The 16,545-nt window shown below is 36.5% G+C and overlaps 1 protein-coding gene across 2 annotated transcripts in view; it reads left to right on the top strand.

The window, feature by feature from the left end:
• atp6v1h (ATPase H+ transporting V1 subunit H) overlaps positions 1-13,963 on the top strand; it is a 53,155-nt gene extending 39,192 nt beyond the window's left edge. For both annotated transcript variants that reach the window (XM_084120926.1, XM_084120925.1), the window contains one exon: positions 13,599-13,963. In XM_084120926.1, the coding sequence (XP_083977052.1) occupies positions 13,599-13,665 (67 nt within the window). In that variant the 3' untranslated portion in view covers positions 13,666-13,963. The remainder of the gene's footprint in view (positions 1-13,598) is intronic.
• Positions 13,964-16,545: the final 2,582 nt, after the last annotated feature.

Here is a 16,545-nt window from a genome sequence, read left to right as displayed (position 1 = left end):
TAAATGTGTAAGCTAGATGTATGCTTTTATAATAAATTGTCTATCTATCTATCTATCTATCTATCTATCTATCTATCTATCTATCGTTTGTAATAATATGATTTGCAAAAATGAAAACTGCTGCTTCTGTGTAGATTAGAGAATCAGAGTGTATGCGCGTTGTGCACGCTATACATTATGGTCAAGCATGCGCCCTTAAAATAGCATAATGAACAACGCGCGACGCGCCACTGACTTTAGACTAGGTTTTTTCTGGCCAGTGGCGCAATTGTTTTATGGAACAGTAAAATAGCACCAGGGATTGTTTGCGCCGGGACACGCCTCCTTTTTTGCGCTGAACCGCCCAGGGAGCGCAAGTTCATTCCCTAGTTTAGCGACGTGCTTTTGTGGAGGGAAAAGCGCGCTTTGCGCGGGTGCAAAATAGGAATGAAACATGCGTCGGTGTACAAAGTCAATTGCGCTGGGTGCAAGATAGGGCCCTATGTCTCGAACGTCCCCCCGTTTATTCGAAATGAGGATATTGAGCGTGCATTAGTTCAATATGGTAAATGTGCTAGTGCGATTAAAACAATCCCATTAGGATGTAAAAATGAAGCACTAAAACATGTGATGTCTTTTAGGAGACAAGTGTTTATGTTTCTCGATGTGCCGGAGTTAGACGTGTCTTTCAGAGTTGTGCATGAAGGAAAATCGTATATGCTTTATGTTAATACGGGTAGCTTGAAGTGTTTTGAGTGTGGTGAACTTGGGCACAAAAAGTTGACATGCCCACATAGAGCTCATACTAATGAGGAGGCCGCTGGGCCTAGTGGAGTAACTGCCGCTAATGTAAAAAATACAACAACGCAGCCTCAGTCTAATGAAGAGAGTATCGTTCAGAATGATGAATCGTGTAAGTGTAGACAAAAATCAGAATGAAGGAGAAAAAGTGGAGGATGTGGCACAAGAGCATGAGGTCTTGGAACACAGTACACATACAGTGGTAGTAGAGAAAGTAAGTGAAAGTGTTGCTTGCGAAGTGATCAGTATTGAAAATACTGAAAGCTTAAATGATGTTGAAAAACGTGAGGATTATGAAATGAGGGAGGATGATACATTGTCTGAGGTGTCGGATGTTTCTGAGTTTGGGTCGCAGAATATTGATGAAACATATTCGGTGCAGGAGATTAATGATTGTTTGGATTTGACGTTTGGAAAAACTGTTGAGGTGAAGGATTTTTTCCCGGAGATAGACAAATTCATATGGTCAGTGGTGTCAATGCTGAAAGTTGTTAGTTATGAAGCTCTATGCAAGAAGAAGAGGTTTAGGCTGAAAAAGATGTTGGCTAAATTACGGAAAGAAAAAAGAGCTGTGCAAAAATAGGATGCTCAAATGCACAGGGTGAATTTCATACTTCATGCTTTGTGTCTATTCACATTTGTTTTTCTCTATTTTCATTTTTCTATGGAACTTTTAAAATTCGGTTCCTTAAATATAAATGGGGGTAGAGATCGGAATAAATTAGGCATGATTTCAGAGTTTGTTAAAGGAGTTGATATAGTTTTTTTGCAAGAAACACATACAAGTACTGATAATGAGACTCAGTGGGGTATGTGGTGGGAAGGGAAATATGCTCTTAGCCATGGTACAAACACAAGTGCTGGGGTAGCTATTCTTTTTTCCAAAAATCTAAATATTCTATCAACAGAGGAAATTGTAAAAGGTAGAGCACTTTTAACTAAAGTAGAGTCTGAAGGAAATATATTTGTTTTAATTATGTATATGCTCCTAATAATGGACATGAGCGTGTGGTGTTTTTTATGGAATTGAGAACAGTTATTCAAAAAATTGATGATACTGTGTGCATGATAATTGGGGGTAATTGGAATTGCACAACTAATTTTATAATTGATGGAGAGGAGCCACATAATCAGTCAAGCATTCAATTGTTAAAAATTATAAATGAGTTTGATTTAATAGACTTGTGGAGAAGTAGGAACATAGGAGTTAGACAATATACATGGTTAAAGGCATCAGATAATCAAGTTAGTGGTGCTCGGTTAGATAGATTTTATTTGGGGAAGATTTGGAATAATAAGGTAATGAATGTATCCATCTTGCCTAATGGTTTTTCAGATCACCATATGATTACTTTTTTTAAAGAAAGTGGTTAAACCTTGTTATTTTTGGCATTTTAATGTCAAATTATTACAGGATATCAGTTTCTGTGAAAAGTTTAAGGTTTTCTGGGATAGGTGGAAACTTAAGAAAGACAGTTTTGAAAATCTTGGTCAATGGTGGGATGTAGGTAAAGCTAACATCAGAATTTTTTGCCAAAACTATACTTCACATACTACTGCAATGATGAAAACAACAGTGAAAAGTTTACAAAGAGACATTGTATCTCTGGAAAAAGACATGTTAAATAATATGGGATCGGTAAATAATGAAAGGTTAAATAAGAGAAAAGAAGAACTTGGGTCTTTTTTACAAGAAAAGGTAAAAGGAGCATTAATAAGATCAAGAATTTGCTCCATCAAAGATATGGATGCTCCTAGTGCCTATTTTTTTAATTTGGAAAAGAAAAGTTTTTTACAAAAACAGTTGTGTCATCTAAGACGTCCGAATGGAACTATAACTTCTGACCCTCTGGAAATGAGAGAAATGACAATAGACTTTTATTCTAAATTATATAATGCTCAGAGTTGTGACTCTGCAAGTGTGGACGATTTGCTCTGTGATCTACCTCAGTTGAGAGATGAACAAAGAGAATCGCTGGATGAACAAATAACTTTGCAAGAGCTTACTGATGTAATGAGACAATTATCCCCTGGAAGATCTCCAGGAGTGGATGGTATACCTGTGGAGTTCTATCAGGCTTTCTGGGATTAATTGGACAAGATTTAAATGAACTGCTGATTGATTGCATCGAAAGAAAGACATTACCCACAAGTTGTTGCAGAGCAGTTCTATCTTTAATTCCTAAGAAAGGAGATTTGGGACTATTGAAAAACTGGAGACCAGTGTCATTGCTATGTTTAGACTACAAAATATTCTCAAAGGTACTAGCAAATAGGCTTAAAAAATATTTATATGTATTAGTTCATAGAGACCAGTCTTATTGTATACCAGATAGAACAATTATGGATAATTTATTTTTATTGCGTGATGTGATTGATTTTAGTCAAAGTAATAGTCTTAATTTGGGGATTCTTTCGCTTGACCAAGAGAAAGCTTTTGACCAAGTTGATCATGGATTTCTTTTCAATGTGTTGAAAGAGTTCGGGTTTGGGGATAATTTTATATCTTATATAAAGTTGTTGTATTCTAATGCATTTGTTATGGTTAAAGCTGGAGGTGGATTGAGTGCACCTATCATGATGTCCAGGGGTATTAGACAAGGCTGTCCACTTTCTGGACAGTTGTATAGTCTAGTAATCAAACCATTTTTGTGCAGATTAAGGAAAGAGCTAATCGGTATTTCACTTCCAGATTTAAAGAGTACCTTTAAAGTATCCCTGTCAGCATATGCTGATGATGTGACAGTGTTTATATAAAGTCAAAATGATGTGAAAGTTTTAACGGAAATTATTGAAAAATATGAAAAAGCATCCTCAGCCAGAGTGAATTGGGGGAAAAGTGAGGGATTTATTATTGGCAATTGGGAAGAAGTAGGACCTCCAAAACTACCATGTGGTTTACTTTGGGGCAGAGAGGGGATAAAAACATTAGGTATTTTTTTAGGAAATGAAAATTTTCAGATGAGAAACTGGGAGGGATTGCTGGAGAAAGTGATAGCCCGATTGTCTAAATGGACCTGGCTATTACCACAATTGTCGTACAGAGGGCGAGTCTTGGTCATTAACAACTTGGCGGCCTCGACATTGTGGCATAAAATGACTGTTATGGAGCCTCCACTGGAGTTGGTTCGTAAAATACAAAGGACAATTGTGAACTTTTTTTGGAGTGGGGCACACTGGATCCATGCTGCAGCACTCTATTTACCTGTCCATGAAGGAGGTCAAGGGCTCGTGGATGTGAGAAGTCGGTTGATTTCTTACAGGATACAAGCAGCACAAAGACTTTTATATCATAAAGACTTGACTTGGGCCCATACTGCAAGATTAATTTTGAAGAACGCAGGTGGGCTCGGGTTGGATAAACATTTGTTTATAATGGACTTGGGGAAGGTGTGTCTGTCAGAGATTACTCCCTTCTATAAGTCAATGTTTCAGTCCTGGAAAACAGTTTTTAAAGTGGATCGAAGTATAGGACATTGGATTCTGGAAGAACCATTATTTTTCAATCCAATGATCCAAACAAGGCTGTTGTCTTCAGTAAGCGTATCTGCAGTTTTGAAGCGCAATGGGATTGTAAAAATCAGACATCTCTTGGACGATGATGGGTGGAAGCCGGTTGGAATTCTTAAATAAGTTACAGGATTGAAATCTGATCGTCTTGTCTCGAAACTGACCGAGGAGATCTGGAATGTTTTACCAAGTGGGCATAGAGAGTACATTGAAAGACGTCGGTCAATGGACTTAAGAGATATAGAAGAAGAATTTCCAAAAATCAGAGTGTCTCCAGCCATACTTGAGGAAACGGTGTATGTAAATATGGACTCAATTTTGTCTTTTGATACACCACAGCTGGACTGTTTTAAATCTACGTCAAAGAAAGCGATTTACTATTCTTCAGTAAAAGTCACACATCAAGTTTTTCTCAAGAGAATAAAAGCTTCAAAGTGGCCAAGTTTGTTAGGACCAGACTTCCTCGTGAGGGACAGGTGGAGAGCCCTGTATAAGCCTCCTATAGAGAAGCGTACTGCGGATCTACAGTGGAGGCTTATCCACGGGGCGATAGCTACAGACAGACATGTGGCACACTTGAATCTAGCAGTGGGGGGGGGAATGTAGATTTTGTGGAAACCAAGAAGACTTAGAGCATTTATTTTTAAAATGTGGAAGATTACAAGATCTTTTTAATTTTCTTAAAGATTTGTTTAAAGATTTTGATGAAGAATTTTCAGATCAAATATTTATTGGTGGTGTTAAGTATAGGTATTCTATAACAACATTAATGACTGCTTTAGTCTGCTATCAATGGCTCAAGCCTCCGTTACTAGTTCTAAAATGACGGCTCTAAAGGTGCTTGAGAGAAAAATGAAAACTGTAAAACATTTAGTGTAACCTTAAAATCATAAAAATATAACAGTGGTCATGACATGCTCTTTTTATGCTTGTCTTGAATAATCTTGAGTTATGCATGTCATTAATGTACACAATTATGTGATAAAGTCTTGTTTAAAATGTTTTAATGCTTTGGTTTACTCTTATGCATTTTTTGTGAAATCTGCTCAGGTACTACAGTTAAAAATTAGCTGTAATAGCTAAATTGGCACATTTACAGAAATGTTTATTAATGTGCACTGGCCCTTTAATTCCAAACTGAAGTAAAGTAAAATAAGCAAAGATATAAAACACAATGAGAAAGGGCTTGTTGGACTGAATATTTATACAGTGTTGTTATTATTATTATTAATTATTATTATTATTATTTCTAAAGTCTTTAATCATTTTCCCAAACTTTCATCATGGGAAAGTGGTGACATACCTTGAGAAATTATTATTATTACCATTTCTTGAACTCAGAAACTTTTTAATGAGGTAATTTTAGAAACAGTCCACAGAGTAATAGAGCATTCATAGGAAAATCTTAGTCATTAAAGTCTTAGACACCTGAGGACGCAGGTAGATTGTTAATCAGCTCTTCATTTTTGAAAAATTCACTGTGTTGTTGAAGCCTGGTTGCCACAGCAGAGTTGTCCCTTTTTTCTGCTATCAAAATCAGCCACAGCTCTTCAAACGCAAGGTAACCTTGGATCATAGTTGTATTTACCACTGGTTGAATGAATAAGGCCACAGACATAGTCAAGTGTCTCATAAGCCACGTTCAGAGGATGAGTCTGACATCTCGCTGTATATACGGGATGAATGAGGATGAAAATTCACCTTTGACTTTTCTCACTATTAGTTATTGGACCTTGACATTGAAAAAAATGAAGGAATCAGTTGAAGTCAGTGAAGAAAAAGTTAAGAGTCTCTTGAAGTCATCACGTTGACACCGTGACCCTCAAATACATCTTGCGGTTTGGGTCGATTGCAGGTTTGGCAGAAAATTGAATGTGAAGTAAGCCCAGTGGAGTCTTTGCTTCAGTGTCAACAGTGTGATTGTTGTCTGCTGCTTGTTTGTTCTGGAGGACTATTTTTGTGTAGGTTGTGTTTGATGCCATTCAGTCCAAAAGTCTGGGACCACGCTGAGATACAAAATCTAATTTAAACCTGGGAAAACGTACAAAATTATACCTCAGAGATGAATCAGTAGTGCTTTTTAGTGGTAAATGAAAATAGATTTCAGTGTAATGATTCATTTTCGATTTAATGTGCTTCTCTGCATACTCATTTTATACTGCACTAAAGTTTTGTTTTATTCATAAGGTATTTATTTTTTTATTCATAAAGTGAAGGTCCATTTTGACCTTTAAATTAAGACCTTCACGCAAGTTTACATAGGCCATTTTAATATATGAATGTCATCTACTCCTGATCTTTATTTTAGCTTGAAGCTTTACTTCAGTTAGCACAAAGCAGTACAACTAATCTGACATTAATATTCATTTATTTATGACCCATCTGTAGTATATAAACTTAGTTCTGGTTCTCAAATCGTATTAGCTGAGAGCCTTTTCCAGCCATGCGGTAATCTACAAATATCACACGGAAACCGTTTCACAATTTGTATCACTCCTCTTGTTTCCACTGGACCTACTGTATACTGGTAGCATTTCTCATCGGCGTAGTGAACCCACTATAATCTTAAAAATACTACTATTATTGTGTCATAAATGTAGTTGTAAGGGTTATTTAGGCAAGAATGTAGTTGTTTATATCTCAAATATGCAATTTATATATAAACCATAGCACCTATTTGAAAATTTGTTTAGACATTTTTGGAGTTGTGAGCTCCATGCAGTCAGCATCCGTTTAGCACTCACGTACCCGCTGAGAACAGCTGATACATTCTCAGGAATTTGCCGCTGGCTCTTATGTAGATAGTAGTTAAACATGAGATATAACTTGAGATTTGAATCTGTGGCAGAACTAAGTAGTTTCTCACAAAAGCGGTTTTTTTAAAGACACTCCATTGTTGTTTCTTATTTATTTACAAGTTGTGCTGTCAAACTAGGGTTGCATGATATTGGAGAAAACTGACATTGTGATAATTTGTTGTTTTTTTGTTGTTTTTTCAGATATAAACTGTTATATGATAAAAAAAAAAGAAAAGATCAGGGATGTGATTTTTCCGGATTAATCCGGAATTCCGGATTTTCCGACCTGAAAATGTGACGTGAATCATGCAGATCTGTAAAAAAAATAAATCTCACAGCCGTCACCATGGTAACCCGGGACGGAACCACAATCGCCGTCCCTGCGCAACAGGGCCACACCGGGCGGTTTTTTCACGTCAGTTTGGGTGACAAATTCATCTGAAGCCTATTTCATAGCTTAAAGTAACAACATGTAACTTTTCAACCTTCATAATATATTTCCAAGACCCTTGTGATGGTACATCGACTTACAATAGGTTGAATGAGACGTCTGCCATAGCCTGACGGGGTCTGTATCGCTTTTACTGGCACTATGTAACTTCGGGGTGCGGGTAGTAACCAGCGCTCAAAAAGAACTACAAAATTCGACTGCTTTACGGCATACGTCACTTTGCCCACCACTTCCTCAAATGTGGCCAACCAGCGCGTTTGTTTTCGTACGTCTGTTTTCGTCATGGCTGAAGCAGCAGCGAAACGCAAGAAGTCCAAGGTTTTGTCGGAGTAGAGTCGGAAGAGGAAAAGGGAGAGTGATAAACTGAAAGGCAGGACGAGGATCAATATTGGTTGAGCGTTTGCTCGCTGGCGTTAGCTTATGGAGGAGGAGAGTTACCAGACCGATGCTGACTTGGCCGTCATGCTGTTGAACTAGTATAAGTAACTGTAAATTGCTTGCATACTATCTTTAGTTTTTCTAATCTGTTGTCTGCCTGGCTACGTTACGGAAACTATCTGGTCCTCCATTTATTTATCTTCATGAATCAGCTAGTAGATGAGCGAATTATCAATCTGGTAGCTAGTAAACACTAACATGGTAGTTTTAGATGGTTAGGATGCTATCGCTATCATTCTCGTTCAGATTTGAGCATTGCAATCGACATGCAAATCGCAAATGTTTGAGTTAAAATGTTTAGTCTACTAAACATGTATAAATTATGAAAGGGGGAAGATTAATAATATTATCATTGCCCATATGAAAAAAACCTGCATGCTTCATATACAGTAACCGTAAATCGTTTTACGACAGCGGTAATGGACAATTCCGCTTCCAACCTGTAGGGCGACCGCAGAGGAAAAGTTCCATGTTGTTGCTTTAATGTGAGGGACAGAAGTCTATTTACATCAATAAAGTATACGGAAACTCATTTTCCCTCCTCTGCGGCTGTCATTCTCCATTCAGTATTCAAACAGCGCGCGCGCCTCTTCCGGTTACAGCAGGATGCACGGTAAAACTCTCTCCAATATGATATCCACATTATAATGCTTGATCTGTAGAGAAAAGGCTGTGGATTTAAATACAATGACTTTATTTTGTTGGAGTTTGTTGCTGTTTTTAAACGACTCGCTGCCGTGTGCCTGTTAGATCACACACATCACAATGACTATGAATCGGCATCAAACGCACAATAACTGGAATTTAAAACTGTGAAGAAACAAATGATCAATAAACTGTTGGACAGATATACACTAAGATTTGTGCGATCTACATTTCTTTGCTTTGTGCCGTGAACTTTTAAATGCGCACTTGTGCAGCGCTGAACACTGTGACTGTGAAACATTGCTTTGAGCACATCATTCTGCGCCCGCGATGCGCTTTGTGCGCTCTGTTTTAAAGCGTTTCATATTATCATGGTTTCGCGCACTGAAAGATTATTAAAAGCCTATATTTTTTGTATACCTAGCCTGCACAATACATTTAAAATAAGCATAATTTAATTGTATGTTATTTCTGTGTAGTAGTGTAGGCTATATAAAGAGAGAGGTGGTGATGGAGCAGTGGACCAGACACTTGCTTTTGATTCCCACTGTTAGCCTACACATCCACCAAATAAGTTGTGCTCATGACATAATAAGTTGGATGTTGCACATTAAGCAGTTTAAGTTTGGTTTAAAAAAAATGTAAAAAGATATATTTCATTTTTTTAAATTTAAATAAGTTGTTGTCATGTGTCATAAAAAGTTGGATGTTGCACATTTAGCAGTATAGGTTTGGTAAAAAGATAATATTTTTTAAAATTCAAATAAGTTATTGTCATTGTTATAATTATTATTACTACTATTATTATAGAATGGTGTTAATGGTGTTGATGGCGCAGTGGATTAGACACTTGGCTTTGATTTCCACTGCGGGCGGTTCGGGGTCTCAGTATATTTTCCTGCTTTTTTGTCCTTAGCCAATCACATGCCTGAAAGATAAAAAAAAAAATCACCAGATGACTTTGAATAGCTCATTTTGGAAAGAATTAATCATTGGGGTGATTTTTGTAGGGGAGTGAATCTGCATAGAAAATAATAAACAAATTACAAGCATAGATAAATGCAATAGAACAAAGATACAAATTAAATAAACTGCTTTGTTTTTCAGACAAGTCTAAAAGTATTCAGGTACAGAAGTTGAATAATTGTTCTCAATTGTTTACGTTCACGTAAGCCATCCTGTGTTTACGAGGATACTCGCCGAGACAGGATTTTTTTTTGCATGTATGTGTCCATTCAAGCCCAAAAAGACACGAAAGAGAATGGAATTGGGTGTTCACCTTCTGTCTGTTTTGCTCTGTGTGTGCACAGAAAACCGTGTGTGAGTTCCGAATTGAGTTCTCTTTCACGTCCTCTTGCACTCAAATGGTTTGAAATCGCTTTAATGTTTAAACTGACAGGACCTACAATGTGCAAATGATAAACTTTCGCTCTATTATGGTTAAACTTTGCAATTAACCCGAGAATCACATGCATTTCGAACTGTGGTGCTTGGTCCATCACAATATCGATGCTAAAATGATGTGCAGCCCTAAATCAAACTGTTGTTTAAAAGCAATATAACACTCGCAGTTGTGTAATATGGCTCTATATCAGCACGGCTGTCATTGCCTCCGACACAAGGCCACTGATCTAATCACAGCCATGCTGATATAGAGCCATGTCGCTCTCCTACTCATCTGATATTGCCCATTTAGCTCAGGTTCCTCTTCTGTCTGGAGTTCATAGCAAACCTGCTATCATTTGACCTTTTTCCAATTATTTTATAAACTTAAGCTAAAGTGAGAATAAATTTAACACCAAGTACATCATATTTCAGGCAAATTCTACTCTACCACTAGAATTCCTAAGCTTTTTTTGTCAGCCAAACCCCTGACATAAAATATTTTCTTGAAGTGCACCCCCTGAAATTTTGAGTTCATATTTCAATAATTTAAGAACACATGCACTGTCAGTTAAGGATTACATGACATTATATTGTTTTTATTTTCATTTTTATTTGTAGTATAGGGCTCTTTTTAGATGTGATGGTGTCTCAGTCCACATTATATTCACGCTGTTTTTTTAGTAACCCAGTCAATTTGTATAACAATAAATTATTGGGTAACACTTTATTTTAAGGTGACGTAGTTACATGTTACTACATGTACAACAGTAATAAGAGTAAATTATGCATAATTACAAGTAACTAACCCTAAACCAAACCCTAACCGTAACTCTTTAGTAAGTACACATAACTTAACTTAATATTACTCAGTACTTATTTGAGTAAGTACAATGTAACTACGTTACCTTAAAATAAAGTGTAACCAATTATTGTTTTTATATTATAATTTTTATTTCTATTTATAAAAAATGAATGAAGACAAAAAAATATATTATTGTAATAATGCTATTGTACTTTAGACAGTGGTGTGCCGTCAGAGCCAGCAGGGCCTTCTCTGCTGGCCCTGTCAAAATAAAAAATATATATTTTTTCTATAATTAAATTAATGTGTGTCTGAACATGTCTAAATTCAATTGCTGTCTATCAGTACGTTACGATTATATTTCCAGAAAGAATATGGTTAATTTTTGTGAGTCTGAGCTGGATTTTACATATGTCAACTAAACGCAGCTCCGTGGACCAGCACTAGTTGTATAGCTAGCCTTCCGTTGAAGCTGCCGTTTTCCATTTGATCATAACTTTGACTGACGTGTTTTATCAGCCAATCAAATTGTGATGCGTATGACAGAACGCCCCAGAGGCCCAGCGATCTGTCAACGGCTAGCCCGCGCTGATGTCATCGACATGGGTGGGCAGATACAATACATGTTTGTGTACAATAACAATTTTCAGGAAAAATAACATTACGATGTCCAGAAATCAATTTCATTAGTACATTGGGTCATTTTGGGTACATTTGTCATTCTAGATCTACTAATATTGTCAGTACCGAGAATTTCCACGTGACTAAATGCATTGATACTTCTATAATTTATGTGTACTGCGATGGTCTAGTGGTAGAAGTTTTGCCACGCGTGTCAGAGGTTCTGGGATCGAATCCACACTCCTATATTTTTTATTTATTTTTTATTTATTTTTTTACAGAATATGTTCATCAGTGGTTGTATATCAAGCAGGGCATTTGTGTGCATTTTGTTTTGTAAGATTTCAACGAATAGAAAGTCTCCGCAATGGCGATAGATTGAAGCGCGTCTGAGTGAAAACTTTGCGCGAGCCACAAGAGATCGTTACTGAAGGCCCTGACTGAAACCCCACGGTACGCTACTGACTTTAGAATAAAAAAAAAACATTACAACATGTTTTTAAATTCTTCAACTTCAAACGTAAAACAGTTTGGCTTTTATTTTTGCAGAAACTGCAGAAAGACCTTTAATCTGTGTTTAGCTGACAACAGGTTTATATACCCTTCTTGTTTACACATTTAGTACAATGCTAAAAACGTACATCCTAGAAAATGTTGGCACATGTGAAAACGTCATCCTGGTGAAATGAATACAGTGCTGTGCTTCACTCTGAAACATGCGGCACATTACACCGTGTCCTAACCAGATGCGATGCAATCAGCAATTTGTCTATCCACGCTAGACACAACGCAACTGTGAGACGTGACAAAATCAATCAAAAAATCATCAAATTCATAAATATTAAACCATTACAACATTATTAAAAATACATACTTTGTCATAGAATGCACTTGTTTGTTCACATTGAGTTGACTGTTTGAACGTTCTTGTTTCCTTTATTTATTAGTAAATTATCCAATGTCACTTTCAGTATGCCAGACACTTTTAACATTAAATAAAGCACATAATCTGTACCTGAGATTATCATTGTCATATGGTGTTGTTCATCGCGTATTGCCTTTGCAAAACTATGATTCATATGGAAAAGATACCCTTTTATCGTGTGTTTTCATCAACTCACAAACCCCCTGCAGTTCCCTCATGAACTCCCGCTTGGGAAACCCTCCTCTACAGTTACTTAATAATCTTCATAACAAACCCTAGCCATGAACATATTAGCTCAATTAATACACAAATTGGAAGTCAAGCTGTTATTAATCCTCATATTTTATGCTGTTTTATCTCTTTTGCTGGATCCCTAATGAATCAGCCTTCTGTGATTCTGACTGTCTGCTGATGTACAATGGCTTGGTGCTTATCTGCCTTGTTTCCATGCAAATATCAGCTGATGTGCTGAAGTCTGGCAAGCCGAACCCAGTAGCTGTTGGACAAGCTGCCAGAAATGACAGTTAATGAATGGCAGGTGTCTGCTAATTTAGTCAACTTGCCAAGAAAGGAAAAGAAGATCCGACTCGCGTAGTTCCATCTGACAACTTCAGAACGTGTACTCAAACTGATGGACTTCTTGACCGTTCACATATTGTATCTCAGTGGATGCAGTAGGTCATGCGGGTATTGATTTCTTGGATACTGAATGCATATTCAGATGGGATCTATTTTGTGTCCTTTCTGAATTGTATGCTCCTCTATTAGCTGTGCAATCTTATTGGAAGCACCTGAGGCCTGAAGTAAAGCAAAACACTTTAAAAAGGTCACTGTTTAGGAGAAACTGTTAATAAGGTTTGACGGCTTTGGCTAGAGATCAAGACGGTGGGCACTTTGAAAGGATTTAAATGACAGATAGCATTTCCCAACAGTTGAGAAACCACAGGTGTCATTCAGAATTAACTCGCCTTGGTAAAATGACATTTTCAGTAATCAAAGTGGAAGGATTCCAAGCTCATGAAGATTATTCAGGAAGGTAGGTTGAATGGAATATAGTTAGATTGGAGAATTGGCTGTGGTGGAGCTGTTGGGAAATGCTTTGATCAAAACATTTTGTTTGAGCGTGCTTGACAGTTTTAAATTTTACTCGCATAAAGGAAAATCTAGAAATACAAAGAGGTGCACATCGTAGCTGTTCAAAAAGATAAATTGGCATAATCGGTCTTTGGTGTTTTCTTTCAGGGAGTACCTGGGGAAGCAGTTGCAGTCCACCGAGCAGTCGACTCCAGCTGTGGCTGCCCGAAGCTGAACTGCCCATGTGCTTGTGTGTGAGCCAGAGTGTCTGATCCCGTGTTCTGTGTGTGAATGTAAATCCGTGCTATATATAATCAACAGGTACCATAATAAAACGAGTTGATGTATTAAACCGTAAATTTATTATTTAGCTGCTCTTTGTTGTGTAAAGTTGTGCAAAGTTGTGCGTCCTTAAGTAAAATCACATTAAGTGATCAGAACAGTTCTGAGTATTATGAAATGTTATTTATGTCTTAAATGTAAAACAATGAGTATGCATTCCAATAAAGAGTCTACTACGACAAATGCATCTGGATGAAGTGTTTTTTTAATTTTTCATTCAAAATTCATTAAATTTTTCAATGACAGACAGACATAGATAGATAGATAGATAGATAGATAGATAGATATAATCACAGTATATCTGGTAATCTCTCAGAAATGTTTCTGTCAGGAAAGTTATTTGCACTTATGATGTTCCAGTCTCACTCAAATATCAGATTTATATGGTAATCCTTCAATATCGGAGGTCCCTGGATCATATTATTCCTTTAGTGTAATGCGCAATATAACCACATTCAAGTCATAATTTTATTTAATGTTTTGCTTGTAAAAAGATCTCTGATTTTGCTCCAAGTGAATATTGTTATAAAACTTTAGGGCAGCTTTGTCTATTTGAAATTACAAATGTCTCCATACACAGAATCGAAAGTTTCTTGTAACAACACTATAAACCTCAGAACTTGAAATATGATTTCATATTTTTATACTAGGTTTTATGATAATAAAAAGCTACAAACACAACCAAGTTGTGTGGTTTTTAACGATTTGACAATGACTTGACAATGAAAAACTACATAAGCTACTTACACATACACATATGCACCCCTGGAAAATATGAGCAAAGATGGCTGTTGAAATAAATCTGCATTGTTTATTATTTTGATCTTTCATTCAAAAAAATCGCAAAAATCTAACCTTTCTTTGAAGTAAAAGAATTGAAAGTAGGGGGAAATCACATTATGTATGAAGTGTTTTTCTCCAAAGCACATTGGCCACAATTATTGGCACCCCTAGATTTTTTTTAGATATAGATACAGTACAGGTCAAAAGTTTGGAAACATTACGTTTTTTTATATTTTTGAAAGAAGTCTAATACAACTTAAAATAATAGTTTTCTGTTTGAATATACTTTAAAAAATAATTTATTCCTGTGATGCAAAGCTGAATTTTCAGGATCATTACTCCAGTCTTCAGTGTCACATGTGACATCCAGTCTATCACATGATCCTTTAGAAATCATTCTAATATTCTGATTCATTATGAGTGTTGGAAACAGTTCTGCTGCCTAATATATTTGATGAATAAAAGGTTAAAAAGAACTGCATTTATTCAAAATAAAAAAAATATTTTCTAATAATAATAAAATCTTCTTTACTATCACTTTTTATCAATTTAACACATCTTTGCTGAATAAAAGTATTGATTTATTTCAAAAAAAGAAAAAAAAAATTACTGACCCCAAATTACTGACCAGTAGCCTAGTGTATATTGTTGTTACAAAAGATTTCTATTTTTAAAAAATGTGCTTCTTTATTTTTATTTTTATTTTTTTTACTTTTTATTCATCAAAGTATCCTAAAAAGGTATCACAGGTTATGAAAAAATATTAAGCAGCAGAACTGTTACCAACTTTGATAATGAATCATCATATTAGAATGATTTCTAAAGGATCATGTGATAGACTGGAGTAATGATCCTGAAAATTCAGGTTTGCATCACAGAAATAAATGATAATTTAAAGTATAATAAATTGAAAACCAATTATTTTAAATTGTAATAATATATCACAATATTACATTTTTTTCTGTATTTTTGATCAAATAAATGCAGGCTTGATGAGCAGAAGAAACTTCTTTCAATAATATTAAAAATAGTAATGTTTCCAAACTTTTGACCTGTACTGTATACACTCACCTAAAGGATTATTAGGAACACCTGTTCAATTTCTCATTAATGCAATTATCTAATCAACCAATCACATGGCAGTTGCTTCAGTGCATTTAGGGGTGTGGTCCTGGTCAAGACAATCTCCTGAACTCCAAACTGAATGTCAGAATGGGAAAGAAAGGTGATTTAAGCAATTTTGAGCGTGGCATGGTTGTTGGTGCCAGACGGGCCGGTCTGAGTATTTCACAATCTGCTCAGTTACTGGGATTTTCACGCACAACCATTTCTAGGGTTTACAAAGAATGGAGTGAAAAGGGAAAAACATCCAGTATGCGGCAGTCCTGTGGGCGAAAATGCCTTGTTGATGCTAGAGGTCAGAGGAGAATGGGCCGACTGATTCAAGCTGATAGAAGAGCAACTTTGACTGAAATAACCACTCGTTACAACCGAGGTATGCAGCAAAGCATTTGTGAAGCCGCAACACGCACAACCTTGAGGCGGATGGGCTACAACAGCAGAAGACCCCACCGGGTACCACTCATCTCCACTACAAATAGGAAAAAGAGGCTACAGTTTGCACAAGCTCACCAAAATTGGACAGTTGAAGACTGGAAAAATGTTGCCTGGTCTGATGAGTCTCGATTTCTATTGAGACATTCAGATGGTAGAGTCAGAATTTGGCGTAAACAGAATGAGAACACCCATCCTCTGATGGCTACTTCCAGCTGGATAATGCACCATGTCACAAAGCTCGAATCATTTCAAATTGGTTTCTTGAACATGACAATGAGTTCACTGTACTAAAATGGCCCCCACAGTCACCAGATCTCAACCCAATAGAGCATCTTTGGGATGTGGTGGAACGGGAGCTTCGTGCCCTGGATGTGCATCCCACAAATCTCCATCAACTGCACGATGCTATCCTATCAATATGGGCCAACATTTC

The sequence above is a fragment of the Abramis brama genome (genome assembly GCF_963993115.1).
Source record: "Abramis brama genome assembly, chromosome: 7".
In the NCBI taxonomy this organism is placed as follows: Eukaryota; Metazoa; Chordata; class Actinopteri; order Cypriniformes; family Leuciscidae; genus Abramis; species Abramis brama.
Note: the sequence above shows the minus strand (reverse complement) of the source record. Positions and strands in the feature narration are given on the sequence as shown.